At 44.2% G+C, this 17,409-nt stretch overlaps 2 protein-coding genes across 2 annotated transcripts; both read right to left on the reverse strand.

Annotated features, from left to right (window-relative positions):
• Positions 1-1,933: 1,933 nt before the first annotated feature.
• Positions 1,934-5,586, reverse strand: LOC310779471 (uncharacterized protein). Its single transcript, XM_083640003.1, has 5 exons — positions 5,101-5,586; positions 4,577-4,683; positions 4,018-4,089; positions 3,283-3,429; positions 1,934-3,032 (listed from the first exon to the last, which is right to left on the reverse strand). Exons 1-5 carry the CDS (start codon positions 5,111-5,113, stop codon positions 2,670-2,672), a joined length of 702 nt encoding a protein of 233 aa, XP_083496129.1. The 5' UTR covers positions 5,114-5,586; the 3' UTR covers positions 1,934-2,669.
• Positions 5,587-7,253: 1,667 nt separating this feature from the next.
• flcn (folliculin) lies at positions 7,254-17,230 on the reverse strand. The gene is made up of 12 exons (XM_083641675.1): positions 16,994-17,230; positions 16,575-16,784; positions 16,333-16,479; positions 15,962-16,183; positions 13,145-13,311; positions 12,918-13,009; positions 11,261-11,424; positions 10,172-10,285; positions 9,086-9,209; positions 8,797-8,919; positions 8,497-8,599; positions 7,254-8,196 (listed from the first exon to the last, which is right to left on the reverse strand). The coding sequence occupies exons 2-12, from the start codon at positions 16,782-16,784 to the stop codon at positions 7,989-7,991; spliced, it is 1,674 nt and encodes a 557-aa protein (XP_083497801.1). The 5' UTR covers positions 16,994-17,230; the 3' UTR covers positions 7,254-7,988.
• Between the last annotated feature and the right edge of the window lie 179 nt (positions 17,231-17,409).

The following is a 17,409-nucleotide window of genomic DNA, read 5'->3' on the forward strand; positions in this document are numbered from 1 at the left end:
TGTGCTTCAGACTGGTGGGCAGTCTGCCTGCATGTTGCAGCATGCTTCAGACTGGTGGGCAGCCTGCCTGCATGTTGCAGCATGCTTCAGACTGGTGGGCAGCCTGCCTGCATGTTGCAGCATGCTTCAGACTGGTGGGCAGCCTGCCTGCATGTTGCAGCATGCTTCAGACTGGTGGGCAGCCTGCCTGCATGTTGCAGTGTGCTTCAGACTGGTGGGCAGCCTGCCTGCATGTTGCAGCATGCTTTAGACTGGTGGGCAGCCTGCCTGCATGTCGCAGCGTGCTTCAGACTGGTGGGCAGCCTGCCTGCATGTTGCAGCATGCTTCAGACTGGTGGGCAGCCTGCCTGCATGTTGCAGCATGCTTCAGACTGGTGGGCAGCCTGCCTGCATGTTGCAGCATGCTTCAGACTGGTGGGCAGCCTGCCTGCATGTTGCAGCGTGCTTCAGACTGGTGGGCAGCCGGCCTGCATGTTGCAGTGTGCTTCAGACTGGTGGGCAGCCTGCCTGCATGTTGCAGTGTGCTTCAGACTGGTGGGCAGCCTGCCTGCATGTTGCAGCGTGCTTCAGACTGGTGGGCAGCCTGCCTGCATGTTGCGGTGTGCTTCAGACTGGTGGGCAGTCTGCCTGCATGTTGCAGCATGCTTCAGACTGGTGGGCAGCCTGCCTGCATGTTGCAGCATGCTTCAGACTGGTGGGCAGCCTGCCTGCATGTTGCAGCATGCTTCAGACTGGTGGGCAGCCTGCCTGCATGTTGCAGCATGCTTCAGACTGGTGGGCAGCCTGCCTGCATGTTGCAGTGTGCTTCAGACTGGTGGGCAGCCTGCCTGCATGTTGCAGCATGCTTCAGACTGGTGGGCAGCCTGCCTGCATGTCGCAGCGTGCTTCAGACTGGTGGGCAGCCTGCCTGCATGTTGCAGCATGCTTCAGACTGGTGGGCAGCCTGCCTGCATGTTGCAGCATGCTTCAGACTGGTGGGCAGCCTGCCTGCATGTTGCAGCATGCTTCAGACTGGTGGGCAGCCTGCCTGCATGTTGCAGCGTGCTTCAGACTGGTGGGCAGCCTGCCTGCATGTTGCAGTGTGCTTCAGACTGGTGGGCAGCCTGCCTGCATGTTGCAGCGTGCTTCAGATGCAGCAGGCATCTTTGTGGTTTTGGTTTTGTGAAGAAGAGGGGAAAAAACATACAAATATGAAGCCCAGAAGAATGGTACACTTCCATTCATTTTTAGATTATCTTTTGTTTTCTGCATTCCCTTCCCTTGTTTTCTATGGGGAGGATTATGTAATTGTATTTCATGTTTGACCTATACTCCCTATCTGCTTACATTAATTTAAGTCTAAGTCCCCTGGAACAAAATGCCAGTAAGATCTCAATAGATGAAATCCAAAAGTCGATCGCTAGGGGCCAAAACAATGTAAGATTCCTTGGAAAAGAACTCAACAATACATATGCTTACTATTATGAAACAGCAGAGATGGCCCAGTGAGGATAATGGTGAAAATGACATCCGTGGCTGTCTGTAGCAAGTACAAAAGTGCAGCAGGCACCTTCAGGCACGACGGTGTGGAGCCCAGTTCAACTGCATTCCTCTCTCGCTCATATCTGCACTTTATCTTACAGGCTCTTATAACAGAGTTGCACCACAGTGATTAATTATCCGCTTGGTTGGAATGACTCTTTCAGTGATGATTTATAGGTGACCACACAACTACACAACTACTACTACTACACAAACGGCGTCTTATCAATGTCTCAGACAAATTAAATATTGACTACTTTAGCAGAATGGCCAAATAAGAATCTAAAAGTCTTCGTATTGAACAAACAGCAAGGAAGAACCAAAATAACAGATGCTACAATATTGTTTCCCAGATTTTACACAAACTAAAACAAGTTAAAAAGCAACTGACAGTGTTTGTATCTAAATGGCTTTAATTTACAATTATATACAAAAGTAAACTTATATGGACAACAATATCTGACATTTAAACATTCCTTGTAAACAGTGATGCATTTCACATCAAATAGACATGTCTTATGTGCAGAGGCTCGCCCAGCATTGTAACACTTGTTAGCATAAGAGCATAGCTAGCTGGAGCTTGTGGCTTGCTCTAGACAGGATGTTATGACTTTATAAGTGTGATATCAGCTGTGTGCAGTGAGCTCAAATATGTTTAAAACTACCTTTGGACAGTTAATGCAACCTGTGCATGTCACTTCATATTAACAACACTTATGGCATTACAACATAAAGACCATGTAAGAAATGGTAACACTTAACAATAAGGGACACTAAATGAATGGTTAGTTAATGCTTAATAAGCATTAATAAGCTTTTAATGCTTAATAAGCATGAACTAACCCTTAGTTAATGTTTATTAACTCTAACCCTAACCATTAACTAACCCTAAACTATTAAATAATGTATAAAGTAATACCTTACCATTCGTAAATTATTACTAGACACATTAGTTAAATGTTAATTAAGGGTTAGTTAATGCTTAATAAGCTTAGTTAAGCATTAACTAACCTTTAATTTAACTAATAAGCATTAACTACCCCTTAAATTAGTGATCCTTATTGTAAAGTGTTACCGAAACAATCATTCAGTGCCAGAAAATGTTTTTTGCATTTTGTGTGCATCATCAAAGATATCCATTTTAGTAACTATGGCAACAACCACCAATAAAGTCTAAATAGCAGAGCGCTCCAGACGGGAGCAGGAAACGATAGGGATAGCGGACCACTGTTGACCGGCAGTGATGTAATGTCCAACATGCTCTCCCTTTGTGGCTGTTCTTCCTCCCACCTGCGGACAGACCGGGTAGTCAAGAGTCTGACTCTGGACGGGGCGAGCTCTTCCCTCTCAACAGAGGAGGGGGGCAGAGTGGGGAGGGAGCATGTTTCAATGGAGGGTGAGCACCCAACCTTTAGCCACATAGAGAAGATCTCTGAGGTGAAAGTGAGCAGATCCTCTGGAGAGGACTCAATCGACGGGAGGCTGGAGAGATCCGTCTCCTCCTGGAACCTCTGTGAGAAAGGAGGAGCAAAGAAGTTAGAGCAAACAAATGGATGGAGTAAGTATGGAGTAAGAGAGAGGTTTCAGGTCACAAGATGTGTCTACAGCCAAACAAATACATGTCCCAGATGAATGTACTTTACTCAAGGTCACAGAATAAATGTAATAATGATGCCAATAGGGTCATGAATGCAGTAAACAATCACATGACAAGTCATGTGAGATAGTTCTGGTCTATTAAACATGTTTTTTTATTCATACCTCTGTATGCTTGTTCCTCTTTATAATTGTATCCAGTGTTTGCTTTAGATCGAAGATGAAGGAGTGATTTAGGTGTTCGTCATACAGGTTTCTGAGAAGCACATGCCAGGAATCCAAGAGGACAACTGCAGCGGGAAATACACAACACTGGAGGGAAAGAAAGAACAAATTCAAATTCATAATCTAATGATCTTTATTGAAAGTAAATTGTTTTTATAGTATCTGTTACCAAAGCAAAAAAGGTGTAATAAAAATAGCAAGAAGCAACACTTTATCATGCACACCTCTGACAAATGATGACAAGGATCACATCACTCAACCACTGATAGATGAAACTCAAGACAATTGGGAAGGAAGATGCTCTTGATGAGATTAACTGTGGGGACACAGAGCAAGGTCTGAGGGCTCTGTGTCCCATCAGAGCAAGGTCTGAGGGCTCTGTGTCCCATCAGAGCAAGGTCTGAGGGCTCTGTGTCCCATCAGAGCAAGGTCTGAGGGCTCTGTGTCCCCATCCCAAAATTAGGTGAAAGCTAATGGCCTTTATGTAAGAAAAACACTCAAATGTCTCACAGGAGAAGTTTGCTGTGGAAAAATATTGTAAGATCTATGACCCATTGTGTGTGTGTGTGTGTGTGTGTGTGTGTGTGTGTGTGTGTGTGTGTGTGTGTGTGTGTGTGTGTGTGTGTGTGTGTGTGTAATGCTTATTTTTCCTTTGTAAATGATGTAACAACTCACCGGATCAGTGTCACACAGCATGCCTTTTTTGTAGTGGTGCTTAACATCGTAATTTTTAGGGAATACTGTCCGCTAGAAGGGAAAAACAAGACAAAGATGTCAATAATATTTAGGAATTAAGGAGCATTTTAACTACAAAGGTAGCAATAGTATATAGTTGATCCTCTTGACCTTATGCAACTGGGCATGTGAATGGTGAACAGTAATACTTGACTCTAAGGGTCAAATGTATGACACTTTGTTAATTGGTTCAATTCAATCTCTTTAATAATTCATTACATTATATTTGTATAGTGCTTTTCTAGATACTCAAAGATGCTGAAAGACATGAAGAGTTTTTATTGAAAACTACACCTCCTTTGTTGAGCACATAGGAAAATCATTGATTGTACAATCAATAAAAGTGATGGTACGTTTGAATAGAAGGCAACTTAAGTCTGGTTAAGAACATGATAACACTCTTCCACACAGAAACATTGAATGATTGACTCACAGTCAGAGTATATACACAGAGTCAAGGTGGGAAGAGGGCCAAGTTAAAATCACTGTTAAAACTTACAAATCCGGTTGGGTTCGAGTCGATAGTTGTTTTTATGTTTTTGACACCTTCCCAGTCAAAGTCACATCCACCACATTGGACAGTCAAGAATGATAGCAACAGCAAAACTGTTTAGAAGACAGTGAGAGAAAAGAAGAGACAGATGTGGAGAGAAATTCAGATTAATTGGTGGAAACTTTCTGCGGTTTGCATGGAACGTTCAAACAGCATACTTTCTAAGAAACAACTCATTTCCTGCTTCAATTAGCTATTTGTGCAGGAACTATAAACATAGCCTCTTGCTGACTCAACTCCAATACAATGAATGTTAATACACTGGAAATTCAATGTAAATAAGAAGCCTGTCAAATAAAGTGTTACTGATTATTACACTGGACAATCTAATAATCAGTTCCGTTATTCAATCACTTTCCCATAGATTTGCAAATGAAAGTTTGTCAAAAAATTATTCAATCACTTTCCCATATATTTGCAAATGAAAGTTTGTCAAAAAATGCCTTAAGATGCACAAAAATGTTTCTCACCTGGCAGTGACATCCTTTTATCTTTCTAAGAATGGACACTTCTCCATTTCTCTTGTTGAGAGCCGTCACTCTGCAGAGGTTTTCAGAATCAGTCTGTGAAAGGCAAAGTTTCCTCCTCTGTGGTTTCTTGAGGTCTTTGACACAGAGAGCGTTGCTGTCTCTTCCTTCACTGCTCAGTCTCCAGTCTTCTTGTTGACATCTTTCAAAGTCCTTCCTTTTGTGTTCCTTTGGTACTTTCCAAACACAACCCCCTTTATCCAGACGCGCAATCCTGCTCTCACTTTGGATTTTCCCACTTAAGCCTGACTGGTTTCAGTCTCTCTGCCGCAGCTCTCTCTTTTTACAATATATCTCTCTTCCCCTGTCCCTTTCTGTGTTCCTGTTGACCCAGAATGTTCCTGCCCTGCCTGATTTGAATCAGTCCTTTCTCCGTGGAAACTGCTTAATGGATAGAGCGAGACAGACAGACCCAGGCCTGCTCTTCCCTCTCCCTCCCTCTGGGCGCTCTGTGTATCCTTACTCAAACAGAGGCTGGACTCAAAGTGAAAGTGCCTGCTATCTGCTCCCTTTAAGTCTCAGCACCTCCCACTACCGCACGTTTTACCTCACTATTGACTGACCCAGCCCCCTCCCCCTGCTCCCTGACCCCGCCAGCCCCCTACCCACATCCTCCCCCTCCAAACCAGACCCGAGGAGACTTAGTCATGCACTCAGAGCGTATGTTTTTCATTTCTACTCTCCCCCACACCTCTGTGCTTGTGGATCCATTTCCCGCCAGAGCCCTGAACACAATACCCGTCCTGACTAATCATCACATGACAAGGGACTTTCATAAATCAAGATAAAGAAAATTAAAAAAATTATACAAATTAAATTGAAACACTACATGACAAAACGTGTAAGTCAATCACTGACTGTGAGTTATCTTTAGTAATTACTGTAAAAATATGATGCAGTGAGGTGGAAGGTCTGATGGCAAAGGAGGTAGAGTGCGTCGTCCATCAACCAGAAGGTCGGTGGTTCGATCCCCAGCTCCTCCAGTCCGCATGTCGAAGTGTCCTTGGGCAAGACACTGAACCCCAAATTGCTCCCGATGGCAGTGCCAGCACCCTGCGTGGCAGCTGGCCGCCTTCGGTGTGTGAATGGGTGAATGTAGGCACATTGTAAAGCACTTTGGATAAAAGCGCTATATAAATGCAGTCCATGATGATGATACCTCACTTGGCACACGACTATCTTCTCTGCTCTGGTTTGTCCTGTCCTGTCATGTCATGTCAGGCTGTGTTGCCTCAGCTTGTGAGATTTGGAAGAAGAGGTATTTGATGAAGAAAGGAAGGAAGTTAGCACAGTTATTTCCTTCAGTCACACAGCCAGGACTTGTTCGTGCACATGTGCTTTGTAAACAGGCCAAAAGACGCAGTGCTGTTTCCAGCCCTGTCTCTCTGAGCGGAAATGGAAACTAGAGAGTACCTCCTCGTCAGTGCCAAGGCACTCTTAACTCTCCCTGAGGCATCATCAACCGAAACCTCGTCACAGATAGCCTGGGTAAACCCAGCCTCCACGTGACCTCCATGTACTATCAGTCACCTAAGAAACTTACACTACATAGTCTGTGACGTCACGATGAAGGCTGGGTTCACCCAGGCTACATCACCGATACTATGCATTTTAACAGAGGCTATAAATACCCCCCCCCATCATCAAGCCGTCTTCCCGTCTCCTATATCAATCCGAGAGTTTGTAATACGGGGCGGGCTTACATATTGGCCAAGTAAACACATGCAACTAATTTGAAGGAACTGTAACAAATTATCTTTGTTCTTTTAGTTTGTATCAGAACTTGCATAACACAACCCAGATTTGAGCCAGCAGATTTTGTTTTTAAAGTTAATAAAAACTCTATTGGGTAATAAAACTACTGTTCAGTATTAGATTAATTTTAATAAGACAGCTAGTCAATCTTAATATTTACAGAATTCAATTGCACTTCGTGTTCAGTAAGAGTAAACCCAATATATGGTACATGACAATGTTTTTACACAATCCCTACATAAATGCAGCGGGGAGGGGGGGGGGGGGGGGGGGGGCTGGGCGGTGGGGAATGTAGGTCTCCAATTTAAACAAAGCAGTATGTGAATTTTATTGACTGAAGTCTGCAAACTTCAGCAAAGCGACAGGCTCAAATGACTATGAAAACAAAAATTAGGCAGCTTTTTAGTGGAGCAATGTGTGGCTGGCTCATTAAGAAGCAAGTCCCCGCTGGGTCCGGCAATACCGGAGAAAGGCCTTGTTATGCAGCTATTTTGTGCACTAAAGAACGCCAGAAAACCTTAAAGTGTTGTCTTACACCAATTGAGATTTCTTGGCTGACAGCCACTCATAAAAAAGTGGGAGTGAGTGAGTGGGAGCTGACAGAGGAGCAGTGCTGCTCTCCCCCAGTTCACTTCCATTCCCTCTTTGTTCTGTCAGTTCACCACAAGATGGAGCCAATTATGGAATACAAGAGGATGCTAGACCCGACCAACCATACAAATATATTTATTTTGTTTAAAAACATCTATACACAAGTTAACAACCAGCCAATCATTTTGTAATAACTTAGATTTAAGATTATTTAGTGTGAAAACGTCTTTTACAAGAATTCCCAGACCAATAAAAACACTCGTACATTATACAAAACTGAATGTGTCACGGATTTCTCAAGAAGAGAATCATGAAGGAGCCAAAGCATTTCTGGCATCCATTCACACTCCTGTTCTTCCCTTTTACTCCCCCAAATCCCAGAATTAACAAAAGTGATGATAAAAAGTTCTTTCCTCCTACTTGTCTTTCCTCAATGTCAACCTTCTCTCTCTTGTCAATTCCCCTACCTCCTCCCTGCCTCCCTGTCACTGGCTGGGGCTCCTCTCCCCTCCTCTGACAGCCGTCATCAGATGACTCTTATAGGTTTTGCTGAGCCCGGTCATCCAGAACTTGAGCAGCCGGACGTTGTCCTCCTCGCCTGGCCCCGTGGCGCCCAGGAGGGTCAGTACTTTCTGGGTGTCCTCCCTCCCTCGCCCGTCCACTTTGGAGAACTTGAACAGCACTTTGACTTTACTGGAATATGACGGGATAGAACAGATAGGAAGGGGTAGAAGACAAAAAGGGGAGGAATGGTGAGTGACGGCGGGTAGGAAAGTAGATGCAGAATGAAATCTATAGGTTTTGTTTGTAGTTTGTACATTGTAAAATATAAGATATTTCATATATCGGTAACTTTTGTTTTATTATAGTATCCATGATTATGTGTTAATGGGAAATCTTAGTGTCGAAATTCAAAATTCAGTGTCAAAAAGTGTCAAACTCCAGCAGTCAACAGGTGTCTGAGTGATGAATGAATATACAAGTCTTACTCACTTCATCCACTCCTCCTTCAGACACAACAGGCAGTGAGACACCACATCTACAGACAGGTTCTCATTCGATAAAGCCACCTCAAGTTTATTGAGCAACGTGGGGCCTGGAGAAAGATGACAGAGATTCAGTCAGTTACCATCAGTTGCCTCTTCCAAAAGCAATCAACTTCTCTAGAATCACTTTATTTTCATTTGTTTTCAGGTATATCAATGAGGCAAAGTGCTGTATGCTTTCCGACATTCAGAGGAGGAGTAGACTTTAAGACGCTGACTATTTATTCATCCCAGTATGCATGCTCACCTTTATCTGTGGGCTGTGTGTTCGCACTGCTGATGGTGAACTGATAAATTGAGATGTCATCTGCATCTACAGCTGAGAACTGACTGCTTCTCTCTGTGCCGACGTCTACCAACACTGAAAATTCTACAGTGCACACGCGCACACGCACGCACACACACACACACACACACACACACACACACACACACACACACACACACACACACACACACACACACAAATCCAAAGTTAAAATCAACTCAGTCATACATGACCTGTGGGTGTGTGACTTAGTTTGGACCTCCTGTACCTGAGGAGCTGACGTGGGCTGGGATGGGTACATCCGGGCTGAGACCCAAGAAGTTGCATTTGTAGGCCTCCTCATACTGGGCGCTGTATGGCACGGACTGCACACAGCCTACTGGCAGTAAGGACTGATCGGATATACAGGACAACCAGAGATTCAGATATGGTTTCTTAGCATACATACAGATGAATATATCTCAGTAAATAAGTTTAAAAAAGCTAAATATTGTACTGGCATAAGCAGAAATAGTGTCAGCAGTTAATGTTAGATGGCTGTGTAGTGTAGTGGTAAAAGCCTTCCCGGTAGCGGTACTTCCGGCTTGGTCAGACATTCCTAAAGACACAATTGGCCATGTCTGTGGGTGGGAAGCCAGTGGGGTACGTGTCCTGGTCGCTGCACTAGCGCCTCCTCTGGTTGGTCGAGGCGCCTGTTTGGGGGGAGGGGAACTAGGGGGAATAGCATGATCCTCCCACGCGCTACGTCCTGCCGGTGAAACTCCTTGCTGTCAGGTGAAAAGAGGCGGCTGGCGACTTGTATCACATGTATCAGAGGAGGCATGTGCTGGTCTACGGCTCTCCCCAGATTGGCAGAGGGGGTGGAGCAACGACCGGGGCAGCAGGGGGAATTGGCCAAGAACAATTGGGGAGAAAATGGAAGAAAATCAGATAAGCTTCATAAAAAAATATGTAAATATATATATATATTTGAGATGCCTATACCAGGTACAAGCATGTCCTATTAATTCAGTTGAATTCAACTGATGACACATTTATTACAATGTAGCTCAGCTAATGAGGATCCTCACAGGTGTCCATAATTAACCCCCGTCTTAGATGATATTCCATAGGTCCTTTTCATGGTGGCCATTTTGTGTCTACAAGGTAGGATAAACACAGGTGTACCAAACATTAATTAGGCTTTCCAACTTCCAGTCCATTTAGGTGTTCCAGTGCTGGGGCCCTAATTAGTGAGTTGGTTGCACCTGTGTTTATCCTGCCTTTTACACACAAAATGGCGGCTGTGAAAAGGGTCACATCACGCCAGACTGTTTCTCCTAATGAGCAACAAGGGATGCAGCAGCAGCAGTACCTTGAGCATTGTAAAAGCTGATTGGATGAGCCCGGGGTCCGCGCCTCTCCATATGACCTGATTTCCCATGAGCACGTGCCACGCTAGCTGTCGGAACTCAGCAGCAGCGAGGATCTGTGGAGCAGATCTGTATTATAATAAGACAACTCATACATATGTGTGGCTTTAAAAGACTGAGTGGGAATTTTGAAGCAGCGAGCTGACTAGTGAAAGCAAAATAGTGTGCAATGTGAATTAACCTCTCACAGAACATCAAATTAATGTAATAAAAATGTGATTCCTTCCACAAATGTGTATGTGATGGTCCACCTAAACCTATTCAATGATTGGGGAAACAATGTGAGCATTTTTAAGCTCTCTCTATCTTTTAAAGGTCCCATTCCGTGCAAAAGCTGTTTTTACTTGTAAATGCATATATACTGCTGTCAGCCCTCCCTGTAATGAGTGGTCACACGCTCAGAACTGCCACAGTTGGATTTGTCCCTATCCAGCGTCCCTCTGCAGTCTCCTCCAAGCCACACCCCCAAACGCTTCGTTTGCCCAGAGGGGAATCTGGGGGAATCGGGACGTCACTAGCTTCCTTCTGCATACTGCGCGGGTCTCTCTCACACAAGCTACCTGCACCATTTAGTCTATAGCCACAAAATTAACACTTCTAGCTGGAGCGACGCCAACTGTACGTGATCCAGCAACTGCAGAGGTGCATTCGGTAAGTCTAGGCATTTTGAGATGTCCTCTTTAGCGTAGTACCGTTTAGTTAACGATAACTCGCAACCTAGCGTGCTGGTCCACAGACGCTAATCTGATTGGCCGCTGGGAGCCTGGGGCGGGCTCTCCCTCAGCGGCCAATGGGAACTGTTAGTTCTGAATATATTATGGAAACAGCCCGTTCTTGGAAAGCGACCAGAAGAGGGAGTGAGAACTCCGTCACAACAAACGGGTTTGCTATATTTTCGACAGATTAATCCAGAATCATGTTTTATGGACCAGAGACACACGTTTTTAAGAGGTTACAGCTGCACGAATTGGGACCTTTAACTTGTATGTTCGTGGAATTTGTCACAATCTCAAAAATTACCCAAAGATTACCTGTCTCAAGTGCCTCAGCGACCTAAACTTTGGGCCTGGAAATTCCTCTAATTTTGCATCATCACACAGGAAGTCTCTGTCCAGCTCGCTCTCTGATTGGTGCCGCTGTGGTCTGGACCCTCCCCCTTCCGCTCCCTCCCAGCAGCTCATTTCCTCCTCTTGCTCTTTGGGGAAACACAGCATAATTTAATTTAAAATGTATTTTTAAAGTCCAGGCCAAGGTTCATGCCTTGTTGGACTGTACGGCTATTCATGTCCAGCAGTATTGATTCACAGCTTGTTTGAAGGAAGTGCTAACCACAGGAAATCAGTACAAGGCTCTACAGGAATGTGATGTGCACATGACTCCCACTCATCCTCTTTTCCAAAACACTACAAATGCTGTGTAAATAAGCTGCCCAATATCAGTCATAAATCTGCCCTTATCTAGGCCTAATTTATATTACTACTACTGCAACTACTAGCACTACGATGAATACTTCTACTTCTACTACTGTAATACTAATTATACAATAGGGTGCTATAGAAAGTCAAAATTTTGCCTTCAATAAATGGTTAAGTGATCCAGCTCGGTTACAATTTCTCAGGACCCAAAACTGAGTAGAAAAGGTAACTTGACTTCTGTGGCATTTACATACACAAGAGAGGCATTGGTGTGCTACTTTGAGCCTGTGATGTTGGATTCAGGCTGGAGTGACTGACTGTTGGTCATGCCACTGAACTACGTCTTGTTTGAGATTATGAACATGCATAGCGTAAATCGCACCTTTACGTACTGTACTGTTTAAAAGTCTTAAGTACATATTCAAAAAATAATAAGAGGAAAAGTTCATAAATATCAAATAATTGTACTATTAAGAGCCGTCTACTGACACCAACACAAGACAAAATGTAAAACAAAAAAATCTAGGGTGCCTAAGACTTTTGCACAGTACTGTATACCTGTTAGTATTCATATTATACAGCACAAAGTGGTTGCCAATACATTTGGATCTCATTTCATTACAGCTAGGTAAGAATGAACAATCATTATAATCTCTGTAATGTTTCATTTCACTTTGGGTAATGGGTAATCTATAACATGAAACAATTTGCATTCAGCTAGTTTACAAACACGCACGAACACGCACACACGCAACCACACAAACATGCACGCACACACACACACACAGCCCAGGACTAATAAAACAGAACAAACAAGGTCTAAGTTCCAAAACCTAAGAGCCGTTCAACTAACAGAAAACACTTGACTAAAACGGATGCAAACACTTCCCAGAAAGCTAAGAAGTACCATGTTGTATATGAGCACAATGGAATTACACCCTTCTTTCCCCATAGCCCCTCCTCCGCACAGCAGACTGCTGCTTCAACTCCAGTACATTGTGCAAGCACATGACGTTTATATCATGGTCTTCAGGGGGCCAAACCTTTGCCTGGAAAGCAATAGACACTGAACCTTTGCCCAAACCAACTGATATTCTTTCTGATAATATCAACGTTTTTGGACAATTCTAGGTCTCCAACTTTTATCCATTTACAGGGATGAACAGATGGTTAGGCGAGTACAGTGAATGTGCCATGGACTACAGTCAAGTAAGGAAAACAAAAAGTCATGCCACGTGATGAAGAAAGACATGTCCGTCATTTGAATGTCTACCTGTCTGTCTCTCTATGAGCACCAGTGTGTCCTCGGTCGGCGCTCCTTCCAGCAACTTCTCTGTCAGTCGACTCCCACAGGCCTTCAGCAGCCTGGACATGACGGGAGGGGAAAACGTACAGGATGTCAAAGTTTGTGATTAAATCTCAGTCATGGGGGACAAGATGAGATTGGACGCAGTAGTGAAAGTGAGTGTATAGCAGCCTGTGGCAGTCTGGACAACTCACCAGCTGAAGGAGGAGTGCAGGCTGGCCCAGAGGTTGGGGTGCTGCGTGAGGGAGGTGAGGGAGCGGGCCGCGTTGCCGCTCCTCTGGTGGGGGAAGACTGCAGGTGAGAAAACACTGTTCATCCTCACCGCTCGCTGGGGACACACTCCTTGCTCGCTGTCAAACACCTGTGGAAGATTACAGGGTCAGGACAAATGAGCCTGGGACATACCGTAATAGTCTTTATTTTTTATAGCACTTGGCTGTTTACAAAGCTGCTTCACAAATAAAATGACAGCAAAGGAATTCAATGAAAAAGGTGGAGATAAAACAACAGACACAAGGTCCAGTATAAAAACAGACAATACATAAAATCATAACATATACATACCCCAATACATTACATTAAAGAGTTGTACCAATGTGCCCAAATGCTGGACTGGTACTTAATAGCACTCAGACCAGGTTGAGACAGCAGCATGATAATCAAGTTCTGAGACACATTAAGACGACAGATAAACTTGTATGTCAGATTCCGCAGCAGGGCCTGAAAGGTGTAGACTCCTGCACCACAAAACATTTCACTAGCACTGCAACACCTTGGCTTTCCGAGCAGAATCCTCATGCAGTCATTAGCCGCTTTCACACACAGATCGCGCAATATTGCAGCACCGCCACATTCCCGTCCTGGGGTGTGCTTTCAGGTGACACCCACCCCTCCCAGATTGAAAGGCGAGCGGAGGCATTTCCACCCAGCTCCTCTAGTAGCCCAAATTAATATTTTCATAGGTTAGTGTAGCCTAGGCTACTGTATGATGAACAAATTCATTCAACAACCATCGCCGATGTACGGCAGCCAACGTGCAGCTGTGGTCGTTAAGGATCAAAGTGAAAAAACACGAAAGTGTTGTCCACATGCAGCATGGTAACAAGCAAGGCTTTCAATATTCATCTGATCGACTTTATGGATCACAGAGGCACCATCATGTATTAGGTACAAGGCTAATTCTTATCTTTTGGTTCCAGTTTTTTGTAAAGCAAATTATTCCCATGAAGTAGCCTAATTAGCATCCGTTCTGAAAGATGACGCCCGCATATCAAACAGCTGCAGTCTGCATAACGTTCGTCGGGGGAATAGCATAGGCTATAAATGCACATGACTACTATTATATAACGTTAGTAGTTTTTGTAAGGGAACGCACAACTGGCTAGCTAGTGTATGCACGGGGCATTCTTCCTGGCGGCCCTGCAGTCATGATTGTATAGGCTACTTTTTTTTACTTTCACTTATGCCTTTCTTCCTGCATGAGGTGGTTTCCCCGGTATTTTTTTTATGAATGAGTTGACCATTCGCACCGTTCCGTGTCGCCGCTCCTACGCTTTCAGGTGGAGGCGGGTTGGAGGGTAATCCGGCGCTGTGACTAGGTCCACTGGCAGAACGAAAGGCATACACAATTATCCACCAACCCGCTTTCACATCGGAGGCGTGGATCACATTTTCCATGTATTTTACTGCTTTCATGGCCGGTGTGAAAGCGGCTATTGTAGCAACCTGAAGCTTTTGAATGCTAGCCTGCTTAAACTTGACCCACAGGGGGGCAGTATAAAGGGGAGTACAATAGGCTCTAAACAGGCTAATCTTGACCTCAACATATATATATTATATATATATATATATATATATATATATATATATATATATATATATATATATATATATATATATATATATATATATATATATATATATATATATATATAAACGAAACTTTATAAAAACTCCAAAGTTTTAAGAAGTGACATCATAGAGGCTGATGAAGAGGCTAGCCTGAACTCCTCAGGTAAGCTCTCCCAGAGCCTTGGAGGCCTGATCACTCTGTTTTCAGCCTAGACTGTAATAACAAAGACGGCCTGGTCTGAAGCTAGGATGTTAGGCTGCACACTGGCTCATAGGGGGTTAAAAGATCAGAGACGTAAGTCCGAGCCAGATCCATATGAGCCTTGAAATCAATCCTAAAGCTCACACAGGTAGCCAATGCAAAGAGGATAATATAGGAGTAATGCCTTTTCTTTTCTTGGCTCCAAGTAAGAGTCAGCTGCAGCATTTTGAGTACCGGTAGTTGTAATTAAGCTGCAATTAAGTTCCCTAACACTAACAAATGAGTGCCTATTCATAGTATTCTGTTCCATCACCACACAGCCTTGATAGCGACAGGTGATTATAATCAAATGACGGCCACAGCCAATCAGCAAGGTATATGGTAAATTACAATATTCATAGGAAATGCATCATGGTAATGAATTGAATAGGCTTTAATCATTCTGAGAAATATGAATGAGGGCTTTTATTTGTGAATTGTTTTTAAAATATGAGGATAGTTGGGCTGAAGATGTTTGGACAAAGCCTACTGCAAACTTAAGACATACAGTCTCATTAAGCACCAGTTTGCACCTGAACCCAATTTACCCATGATCTAACGAAAGGTAAAAAGATCATTATGTGCAGTTAAGGTCAGGCACATTACCTTTCGCTATTGAAACTGGACGATACAGTACAGTGTTTCCTCTAGTTGTTTTTTATTCAGCGGGTGGGGGGATGGTTTCGTTGTACTACCTGGGTCATGCACGTGTGGTACACCGCGGTCGAAGAATTGCACAGAACAGTGTGTGCTTTGCACCATTTATTTCTCTATAAACGTCCTGTTATTTAATGTGATGTTTGTTTGTAGTGCCTGTAACTTTGTGCTGCTTTTCTTTTTCTTGTGGGCTGAGCAGCAGTATGATGTATGGCACTATAATCAAATGAATTCAATGTGTCCTGCATGTGTATGTCCCTACCTTGAGGGCGGTGCTTTGCAGGCTCTGTATAGTAAGTCTAAGGTGGCGCAGCAGGAACGGCCAGGAGTTGATGAGGTAGATCCTGTCCATGGCAACCATGACAACACTGTACCAACGCTGGAAGCCCCTGGCCAGGCTGTCTTTGATAAAGAAGGTGTGCGAGAACACAAAACCGTGTTGTTCATCTCCAAAGAAGATGGGACCCTCACGACCGGGACACACCTGAGGAAAAAGAGAGAGAGAATAGGAGGGGGCACACGAAAAGAAAGAGGGATACAAATGGGGTATGTTAATTTGGTGCCTGATCCAGATGAAGTTGCCAAGAAGAGGTGTGGCATACAGTACACACACAAACATACGTCGCTGTTTACCTCACAGCTGAGGCTGCGTACGCAGGCCTGGCGCACCACACTGAAAAGCTGTGACTGTCGGGGATGCTGGTGGCTCAGGAAGCGGATACCTGTCTCATCATCAATGCTCACAAAGCCTGGGTGAGATGCAGGTAGAGACCGACAACCCTACAGGGTGAAGAAAAGGGATAAATGACACGATAGTGGACTCAATAAGTTGTAGCTTCCACACCCTGTGCTTGCTGTCCCGTCTGTCCACTCACCTCACACATTTCTCCTCTCTGTGTGGCCGAGCTGTTGGCCCTCATGGTCAGCCCCTCACCCTCCCGATCCCCATCTCGGTCCCTGTCCCCTGGCACCGGGGCGCCTGCCTGGGGAGGCGAGGGGGACGGAGGGTGCAGCGCCTCTGTGCAGAACAATGTTCGAGGACCATGGAGCTCACAGAAGTGACAGAGAGCAACCAGAGCATTCATCTTGAGAGGGAGAGAGAGACGTTCAGAGATGTTTATAGTGCTGTGTGGGTGAGTTAGATAGATGTGAACATAACAAGTAGCCTAGTCCATAACATCTTTTCAGCATGTTTCTTCTAGTCAATAACTCTATGACATCACTAGGTTGTTGAACTAATGCTAAGACACGAGTCACGACCTCATTACAGTTTATCAAATAACATTACCCTTACCTTCAGCGCAGAGCCAATTCACCAAATAACTGCTGCTCAATACTTCACCAAAGGACATTCATTGGTCGCAGTGTCCAAAAGCCATTATGTAAATAACGGTACATTTGAACAAGGACGAGAAACAAATTCTACATATCTTAATTCTGATCGTTTTTCAACCCCCCCATGTTTGATTCTTGGAGTTTCAGCATTTAGGTTTTGTCGTATTGTACACTTCTCTTGTGTATTCTCAGCTGCTCTGGCTCAACAACAGATCATGTGACGCACAGTCACGCGCTCGAGCACAAATGACGCAAAGCGTTTAATGTAACGCTACTTTTCTTCATTTTACTGCTTTGCTTGGTTTTTTAATCGAGAAAGCAGTCTTATAATCACTGATAACTCCTTTTTCTTTTTCTTTTCTTTTTATATCACGT

This window comes from Poromitra crassiceps (genome assembly GCF_964638095.1).
Source record: "Poromitra crassiceps genome assembly, chromosome: 1".
Classification (NCBI taxonomy): domain Eukaryota; kingdom Metazoa; phylum Chordata; class Actinopteri; order Beryciformes; family Melamphaidae; genus Poromitra; species Poromitra crassiceps.